The 10,328-nt window shown below is 34.0% G+C and overlaps 1 protein-coding gene and 1 long non-coding RNA gene across 3 annotated transcripts; one reads left to right on the top strand and one right to left on the bottom strand.

The window, feature by feature from the left end:
* Positions 1 to 601: 601 nt before the first annotated feature.
* Positions 602 to 6,439, bottom strand: LOC113089577 (uncharacterized). Of its 2 annotated transcripts, none has more exons than XR_003286572.1 (7): positions 6,364 to 6,439; positions 2,913 to 2,995; positions 2,666 to 2,801; positions 1,787 to 1,868; positions 1,260 to 1,626; positions 1,014 to 1,181; positions 602 to 809 (listed from the first exon to the last, which is right to left on the bottom strand). It is a non-coding gene; the product is annotated as an uncharacterized LOC113089577 (long non-coding RNA). The 2 variants fall into 2 exon arrangements; XR_003286573.1 differs by having other exon boundaries at positions 2,718 to 2,801.
* LOC113089576 (uncharacterized) lies at positions 5,270 to 7,204 on the top strand. Its single transcript, XM_026256053.1, has 2 exons — positions 5,270 to 5,466; positions 6,324 to 7,204. The coding sequence occupies exons 1-2, from the start codon at positions 5,290 to 5,292 to the stop codon at positions 7,164 to 7,166; spliced, it is 1,020 nt and encodes a 339-aa protein (XP_026111838.1). The 5' UTR covers positions 5,270 to 5,289; the 3' UTR covers positions 7,167 to 7,204.
* Positions 7,205 to 10,328: the final 3,124 nt, after the last annotated feature.

The raw sequence follows: 10,328 nt of genomic DNA, 5'->3' as shown, positions 1-10,328 counted from the left end.
GAAAATGAGTAAATAACAGAATTTATATTTAGATTTTTGTGTTAACTATCCCTTTTGGGACAAATTAATACTTAACATTAATATTATTAAAAGTACTTTATTTTCATTTCAATGACATCAGCAACACTGCTAAATTAGATTATATAGAAAATATATGTAATAACAACATAAAACTTAAATATATAATTAAATTATAAACAAATTATATTTTTAAACACTTAAACTACCAGTATGTAATTGTACCATTTGTAGAACCACCACGAAAAAAAAGTGTTTTATATTTTGATGACTTGACGTAGTTTGCTGTAGTTTTAAAGCGGTGATCGATAGGCTATCTGGGTAACTAATCACAAGCTCCCACAATAATACATCAGCTAATCACACCCTTAACCAAACCACTACAAATAATTCATTGAAAATAATATGCAATAGCTTATGAACAGATGTATTATAGCAAATCAAGTTTAATGAATCTCACACCTATCATACAACATTATGGCCAGTTCAAACTGCCAAAAAAATAATATATATATATATATATATATATATATATATATATATATATATATATATATATATATATATATGATTAAGAAATTAACATTAAATTCTAAAATCTTAAGTAATTCTTACTTTCTTTATTCTTTCAATATTCAAGTGTTCGTGTCCCTGAGTAATATCTGCATCCCCCGAAGTCTGAAGAGAACACAATATGCTAGTAGACAGCAATCCTCGTGAGAGAGAGAGGTCTGTTGTGGAGGGTGGATCTGGAACTGACTTCTCTTGATTATCTGTCTTCACAAACTGCCCTGAAATACAATTCAAACATTAACAATGATTGTTATAAATGTAACGTAAGGCTCTTACATTCATAATGCTCATTTTGGAAATCTACTTAATATCAGTAATATGCAGCATGCACGATACAAGGAAGTGGTCAGTAACTACATTTTGAGGTATGATATCTATACTATGACAACAACCATTCATTTAAAGCAACAAGTCTACTGAACCTTTCGTGTCCTTGTCGATATGTGAACAGTGGTCCTGACATGAACCGTCTCGATCAGACTCCTGAAGTCCCTCTTCAGCGTCTCCGTCTGCCGCAGCGTGGTGTCATTAACCCCGGCGTGAAGCACGAACGCTCTGGGGCTCTCGTCGGCCTTCAGGATCACAGGTATCTGCACAGAAACATGGAGAACATGAGCACCAGGGAAACAATGAGTGTGCACTTTATCTTCGGCTAACGTAGCACGGACGTGTCGGACGATGGAGTCTCCGATGATCACAGTGTCGTGTTCTGTCTCGTGAAGTGAAGCTCCTGCGGGTGGAGATCCTCAAGACTGGAGGCGTTGGAAGTAGAGAGGTCATCGCCCAGTTCCTGGCTCATGTCTTAATGCTGAAGACATTTGGGAAGATCGCGTCCTCGGTGCACCGAACCTGTGCAGAGAACCACACAGAGTAGAGGTGGTAGTAGGGTTAGCTATATACTTACCCTGGACTTATGAGCATCAACCCCAGAATATTTCCATAACAGCTCTCCACTCGCTCAGCTGAGCCTGCTTCTCCACAAGGTCACGGATCTGCTTCTGCACAGCCTCCAGCTCCTTATTAGAAATAAACAAACTAGAGAATAGGGGAAATACAGAAAAGAAAAATAATAAAATGTAAAACATAAATAAAAATCTTAAGATACCAGTATTCACATTGATGTTACAGATGCATGATGATATGTTGTTTAAAATAAATATAAATATAAGTTATTTAATAAGCTTCCTCGAATCACCTGTGTTTTCTATCTGTCAGGAGCTTCCATTACAAATTTTCCTGGAACTTCCCCTCTGTTTTAGAGGGTTTTTAAGACACTCCTGAAATCACAGTACAATTTTAATCAATATGTGTTTACAATGAAAAATCAAAACGTGTTTGAAACACTGGTTTGAAATAGTGTCAGCCCATTTTAGACCACAAGTGACGTCACTGATAGACTCTACAGTGCACACTTTTAGGTTTAATTAATTAGCTTACTTCCATTTATCTGTTGACATATTATCATCAAAAACGTTTACAAAGCTATCAAAACCGCTCCTTTACACATAAGATGTGATTAAAAGCCCAAATTTTTATTAATAAGAGCTCAAATCTGTTATGTTATACTTACGCTTCTAAGCTAGCATAATATTTGCTAGCATTTACATTTACATTTACATTTAATCATTCAGCAGACGCTTTTATCCAAAGCGACTTACAAATGAGAACAATAGAAGCAGTCAGGTCAAAAAGAGAACAACAACAGAATACAAGTGCCATGACAAGTCTCAGTTAGTCTAGTATAGAACGCATAGCCATATATATATTATTATTATTATTATTTTTATTTTTTTTTTTTTATCAAATGAAAAAGACAAGAAAAGGAAAAGTACTGGTGTTAGTAGGTTAAGTGCAGGCGAAAAAGATGAATCTTTAGATGTCTCTTGAAAATGAGTAAAGACTGATGCGAGCAGCTACTGGTAGCCAGTGTAACCTGATGAGGAGAGGAGTAACATGAGCTTTTTTTTGGCTCATTGAAGACAACCCTCGCTAGCAGACATATCAGATAATTAAGATGCCATAATGTTAACAAAAGTATTTAAAGTACACTCTGGATAATATTAACATATGTTACTTATCCAATCTGTCGCAGTTGTTTAACTTTTCTTTGGTATAACCAAACTGACAAGAAACAGAGAAACTGTCAGACGAGTCCTCTCCAGCAGCTGATGTGTCCGCGGTTGCCATGGTAACTCTCAACGGCTAGTAGCCTAATAAAAACAAAAATATTAAAAAATGGTTTTAGCGTCTTTACGGAGATCAAGACTTTTGTTTCATAAATTTTATCAACCTCTTTATTTATTATACATTGTAAGACTCACCTCAGAAAAGCCAATTCTCCTGTCAGACACAGTTGAAGTGAAAAGTGCTTCAAACAAACGCGCTGTCCTCCTGATACTTGTATCTGCGGCAGATGAAATGGTGTAGTCAGTCTGTCATTATTTCAAGTTCACAACTACTTACGAAATATAAAGTTTCCCAACTCCGAAAAATGTATTTCCTTTCTTGTCAATATTGTGCGCGCGGGTGCGTCAGTTGTGGAAACGCGCGCGCGCTGTATGGCACGTCACTATATATTAAAAGCATGTCCATATTCTGACTTGGTGAAAAGAAACACATTTTATCTTTAAGGAACGTTTAATCGTGTGTCTGAAGTTTAATTACACTTTATAAATAGCACTATACTCAGGGAGCATATAAAGAATGTACAAAAATTATGGTAGCCTAATTAAAATTAAGTGCATACGACGTTGTAGTTACGTTGCCAGTAAGTCATGAAGTTACCAATATATTACGAATAGAGGACCTATCTGGGATGTTCTTGGTTATCTTGTTACGTTGAAAGGAGGTACTGACGACGTTGTGAGTTGGTAATGTGATGATACAATTACCGGCATGCGACGTTGTAGTTACCTTGTCAATTGGTAAATCATGGAATTACCAAAATTACCAATACGTTACGTAACATGTTATGTCGTGTGTTAGCAGGGAAACGCTTAAAATTAAAGTGAGCCATAAGTGGTCCACCAAGACATTATACCTTACTCAAATATTTCAAATTTATCCCATTCTTATAATACAAACCTGTGTCCTATTTTATGCGAATCTTCCATCACCAGTAACCCAAAAACTTTTTTTTTTTTAATAAAATGTTTAACATCAGTTTATCTGATAACAAATCAAATAGCCTAAATCAAACATATACCTTTTTTTTTAAATCTACATTGAAAAAACTAAAAAACACTTCAATTAAATACATTATTCTTAAACTGTATCCATTTTATAAACGTAATTTCAACGGTAAATCTTACCATGTTATATTCAAACTAACGTAGTTTTAATCTGATAGGCTACCATTTCTTTACAAAAAAACATTAACTGGATTTCAGCGAATCAAAAACAAGCACGCGTATACGTCATCTCAATTTGAAAAATACGAATATAAAACCCGCGATATTCAAAAACAGCTTCAATTGCGCTCGAGAAGACACCAGCCCGCCAAATCGCCAACACTTCTAAAGAAACATTTAGAAATGGAGAAGAACGCAAACAAAGACGACGACCCAATAACTGGATATTTTCATTCAGTTTCGCCAATAAAAACATCTAAAAAAAATAACCGGTATTTTAATTGTACAATACAAACATCGAGACAAGAATACCATCAGGCTGTATTCTTCACGCCTGAAAAACATAACAGCATCATCACAGCTGAGAGAAACAAGACCCCGATCAAACTCAGAAATGCAAGAAAAACAATTGGTAAGTATGTGTTCTATAACTTTACAATAATAATAATAATTTTTTTTATTATCCCTTTTATCAACATTAGTCTACATAATATTTTATTCTATGCAAACTATTACAAATGTATTAATTGGTACCAAAAACAATACACATTTAAATGTTTATTAACTAATACACAATTAACCTAAATTACAAGAAATAACCTACATATTTTGTAAAGCTATTAAACACGATATATGTCTAGCATTGGGAAAGTCAAACGAACTTTTTTGTCTTTACAAGAAACCACGGTTTTATCCAACAGTTGTTTTATCCAACGAATATCTCTTCGTTATTACACAGTGGGCTTTTTTTTTTTGAATAGTTCCTGCAAACTGTACCACTTTCAATAAGGAGTTAAACGGTCTTGATCCGTGAACCACTTGCGGTTCAGCATGTGATTCAAGAAACGTTATCATTTGCATTTTTTTCTTAGTCGGTTAACTGTTACCCATTTAATGATTTGAAACGACACTACATCTAGAAAAGACAGTGGTGTTTAATTACTCGCTCACAACCGCACCCAAAAGCGCGCTCACTCACAAAGTGGATCACATTCAGATAGAGCGCGAAGTCCGAATTGATTATCTTTTGCGTATCCATGTACATTGATGGACACACAACATGTCAAAATACGCATATCTGCAATTATTTTGTCTCAAGTGATCGCGAAGTGTTCAAAAATAAATCAGGTGTATTAATCTGTGCATTAATTCTATCTTAATTGCCTTCACAATATAAATACCTACTGTCTTACTGTAATTTATGTTAATCAAACAAAGCTGCAAAGCTTAAATTAATACTGATCAGTTGTTACATTTACATTTCTGTACCCAGTATAAATGCTACATTTATAATGAATACAATTACAAAATGGACTAAGTTACCTGTTTTCTTATTGTTCCCATATAAATGAACTCACAATACATCTACGTACTCTACTTTTTAGCTCACAACGAAGATTTCGACATACAATGCACACGAGAAACAACTGTAGATGTGACAAGTGGACTGGACTTCCCCTGCAAACCTCCTCAAGAGACTCAGCTGAACATAGCTGACATATCCAAAATGCCAAGTCGCCAATCGGTAAGTGAAAAGTTGTGATATAATAATGTAGAACTAAAAAATAAAGCTTATTAAACGATCCATTTAACTAATATATTATAAAGCTGTAGCCTAGATACAATAAATGTATTATAATATGATTTTTTTATTATTAATATTATGTAATGTTTATATACTAAAACTTTCAAACAAAGTTTCACAAACAGGGCTTATATTAAGCCAGAATTATGCCTTACTTTGGAAATCAAATAGGACATTAAAATAGGTCAGTGCCATTGTTTTCTCTCAAGACGCACACCAGTATGTTTTTAAAAAGGCACAATTATAAAAGCTACTTGAAACTCCTATTTGAACTAAAGCCTAATCCTGGCTTAGTTTTAACCCTATCTTTTAAACCAAACCATAATATTTAACCATCATAACTGTACTGCTTTAAATTGAAATACAAATTGTAACAAATGTTTACATACAATTTACAGAATCTTCAAAATGTTTGTAAAGAGGCATAAAAAAACTATATGGTTTTAACTTACAGTATGCCTTGAATAAAGTATTTCACAAATGTTAGTCCACAAAAAACAGTCTTTATTAAAATAATTTTGTGTGTGTATATATATATATATATATATATATATATATATATATATATATATAGTAGTAAACTGCACACAAATATCAAAAACCATAATAGCTGTGGTTTATCCAAGTACCACAGCTTTTATGATTTCTGATAGTTGTGAATAACATGTTTATCCTGAGGAATTTCACTGCTCACTGTTCTTCAGTGACACCTTATAGTTTAAAATGTGGCACTCAAACACACTGGTTATAGGTTGTTTGTTTTAAATACATTATTAACTATTTACTCTACTTTACAGGTTTTGAAACTCAACGCAACAATTTCGAGCCTCAACAAACCAAGCACCATGATGACCATCCGGGACACAGAGAGCGAAGTCAAGTCCTGCAGAATAGGAGACCAAACAGGAATGATTCAGCTGTCCCTATGGGACAATCAGATAGATATGGTAAAAATTGGTACAACTTACGAATTTACAAACCTGTCAACCAGAACATTTAGTGGAAAAACATACTTGACAACCACAAGAAACACAAAAATTACACAACAAAACACAGCAGTTTTATTGCCTACCACATCAGACACAGAAGATGTTGATACACAAACAAACACAATAACACAAACAATAGAGGGCAGCACAATTTCCATGAAAAAACTGTGTCCTAAGTGTCACAGCACACAATTAGACTTCAACACAAAGTTAAATTTTCACAGGTGCACTACCTGTAAGATACTGAGGAAACAGGAGAGTTACATTTCAAAATGTAATGGCACATTGATTTTCAAGCTTGAAGAAAATGAGCTGTCATTGACAATTGCAAATTCTGTGCTGACTAGATTCATTAGAAAACAAAACACACAATTCCTAGATGCACAGGACATTGAAGAATTTCTTTTAACATGTGGACCTGTGACTGTGACTTACACAGATGAAAATCATGTCATAGAAATTAATAAATCAATCAACACAATTGAAGTCACCTCAACACATGACATAGATGACGAACTTTGCACCGTCACAGATTTAGTGTCATTCTCTCAAACATCAGAATCAAAAGTACCAGGTGATAAAAGAAATTCTTTTCCTACACAACACATAGAAGTAGAACCAAAACAAACAAAAACCCCCAAAGATCACTAGACGTCACCATGGTTAGGTGACCAATCCCTTTAAGGCACAAAAAAGGTTTTAGTTAGGGTTAGAGTTAGTAGTGAACTAACCCTTTAGACATACACATTACAGACATAACATACACAAACATACATTAATACATATTCATGGTATTTTATTTTATTGTACAACCTGAAAATTATTATTATTATTAACTGTTAAACTGTTTTGATTATACTCTGATACATAAAACTAACGTGTTCTATAATTGTATGTTTTATAATTCAGTCTATGTTAATGTACAAATGTTTTTGTTCTATCACTTTAATTCTTACACTTTAATTTATCGTTTTATTATAACTTCTGTTCACTTAATATTTGAAGTGATTCCAATTTTACCCTGGCAATGAATATTTTTTCTTTCTTTTTTTTTTTTACACAATTGTTTAAACTAACACTTTGCTTTTCCATTCATTTTGATAACTTGATAATTCATGTGTTCCTTAATGTTATTTAATGTTCATAAATGATCTGTTTCTGAAAAATAAAAAAAATTAAACAACAATATTCAATGTCACAATATTTTCTTTAAACTCCTTCACAAACATTTTGTCCAAACACAGTTTGTTTTACTTTCAACTGTTTACTACATTTGCTAAAAAAAAGAAATCTCATGTTTAAATAATGCCAAATATTGTAATAACCATTTTGCATTACAGTTAAAATTTGTGTCAATGTTACTTTAAAGTGGTCATATAATTGTACATGCACTTTTACAAGTTGATCGTACTGAGAAGTGTGTTGGCAGTGCCTGTACACAACCATCATAAAATGATAAAAATCCATCCAGTGTTTTTTTTTTTTTTTTTATCTTGTATGTTTCCTCCTGTCTCAAATCAAGCTGTTTGATATTGTGACGTCATATATTCACAGAAACACTTGATCTTCATATCATATGATAGATTTCCTCATTTTGAACAACTTTGCCTCTGGGACCAATGTTGTCAATAAAGCTGTTAATTAAATATTCAAGATTATTTTAAAAAGTTACTTTGGCATACTTGTGATACAGTTTAAGATGAAAATCAATAAAACCACTGAAGTACAATTCTCTAGACTCTGAAGGTCAATATTTATCAAAAACATGTTGAACAATTGCATTTGGGCAACTATAAACCAATAATTTTATAATATGTTATTTGCATAGTGTACACAAAGGCCTATTAATACAAACAGAAAGCCCACAAATGATCAAAACTGTGTAAAATAATGCATAATTTCATTCTAAACAAGCATGCAAAATTTAAGAGAGATTGGGCAAAAAAAAAACAACAACACTATAACAGTTATGTTTAAAACCAGGGTTGTTTGAGTAAATGCAATTTATAACCACTAGATGGCAGCGGAAGACCACTAATGGGCTCATTCAGCTAAGTTGAACAGCACTGTTTTCATGAATTCTTGCCAAAACCTTAATAAATTAACGGTTATAACATCAGTTTTTACAATTTTGCCACATTATGATTACAGTTTAACCTGAAAATGACATCTAAACTCTAAAAAAGAGAAGACTTGCAATAAGTTTATTGTCACCTATCACTTATTTCAAATACCTATATCTGCAACAAAATGTGTGTCCATGTATATGTGTGTCTTTGTGTGTGTGTGTGTGTGTGTGCATATGCTCATAGAGTATACATATATTAGTCTAATCATTTACTTTCAGTGTGTGTGTCTGTCTGTTAGCCTGTTCTCCATTTTGGATGTGTTTAAATGTCATCCAAACATCCAGGTTGGCTCTGACCACCTCAGATGCCTTAAATGCTTGAACCCCGGTAAAATGCTGCTTGCAGCTTTAATTATTATTATTATTATTCTTCCGCCTTAAAACTGAACGTGCAGCCCAAACCGTAAGGCCTAGAGAGCTGAAACTTGGTCAGATGGTAGTAGTCTTGCTCGCTACTCAGATACAAAGAACCGGCCCAATCGGCCTAACGGGGGCGCTACAGCGCAAAAAACAAAAATTTTGGACATTTTTGGCCGTAAAGTGTAAACCGTTAGCCATAAACTCAAAAACATGGCATTGTTGCAATCCTTGGGTTAGCCCGAACAAAAGTGCACGGCGCCTTTTTGGGGTCTACGACGCACCGTTTTCTCGCAAAATCGAGCTATATCCGAAACCAACTTTTGCGAACTAGTCCTAGGATTTTCAACCAATCAGAACCAAACCACTTCATAAATATTCCCTGGCCACTCAATATCAATAATTATCAAAAAAAAGTTGAAATTTCAATTCATACGCGAAACAGTACACCAAAAAGCGTCTATGCTAACGTTAGCCAAATGCTATTTTAACTATAACTCTTGAACGGAATGAGATATATTCACCAAAATTGGTACAAATATGTAAGAGCTCAATCTTTGGTCAAATAAAAAAAATTGCGTATCTCTGCCACTTGGGGGCGCTATAAGATAGAAAAAACACATAAATTGCTATAACTAGGCAACCGTTGGCTCGATCGACTTGAAAATTGGTATGCAATCTCTTGGTCTGAAGGGGCACAAGTGCCTATGAGGACATTTGCATATCTCAAAAAAACATGGCCGCCATTGGCCAAACAAATTTAAGCACCTATTTGAAAGGGTTAACGGATGTTGATCGGAACGAAACTCGCTGGATACGTTCGACTCAGGGCCCTAAAGGTCTGTAAGAATTTTGAAAGAAATCGGCCACTAGTTGGCGCTAACGAGTTTTATGGCTCTGTAATCACGTGGTGTTTCACATATCAACACAATATGCATATCATTTGATAGATCTCCTCATAATGCACCACTTTGCCTCAAGAACCATTGCTGTCAATCAAATCGTTCAATTGTTATTCACAAATATGTTAAAAACCTACTTTTGCGAACTAGTCCTAGGTTTTTTGTCCGATCGGAACCAAACCACTGCAGTAATATTCTGTGGACTCTGTAGATCAATAATTATTAAAAAAATGTTGAATTTTGTCCTTTGGTTAGCTGTAAAGGGATAATTTAGAAAAAGGGGTGTGGCCAAACATACCCCAAAGCCTATAAAACCTAAACGAAAACTCAAAACTTTATGAACCTTGGTGAAATCATGTGACAGATGACTCTTAACAAGCATGCAAAGTTTCATGGAGATCAGACCATAGGTGGCGCTATAACAGT

This window comes from Carassius auratus, unplaced genomic scaffold (assembly GCF_003368295.1).
Source record: "Carassius auratus strain Wakin unplaced genomic scaffold, ASM336829v1 scaf_tig00050314, whole genome shotgun sequence".
In the NCBI taxonomy this organism is placed as follows: Eukaryota; Metazoa; Chordata; class Actinopteri; order Cypriniformes; family Cyprinidae; genus Carassius; species Carassius auratus.
This window is presented reverse-complemented; position numbering and strand designations above follow the sequence as displayed.

Coding starts and splice junctions, on each gene's coding strand:
- LOC113089576 (XM_026256053.1), top strand. CDS start 5,290: ATGAACTCACAATACATCTACGTACTCTACTTTTTAGCTCACAACGAA. Junction 5,467..6,323: donor AAATGCCAAGTCGCCAATCG/GTAAGTGAAAAG, acceptor TCTACTTTACAG/GTTTTGAAACTCAACGCAAC.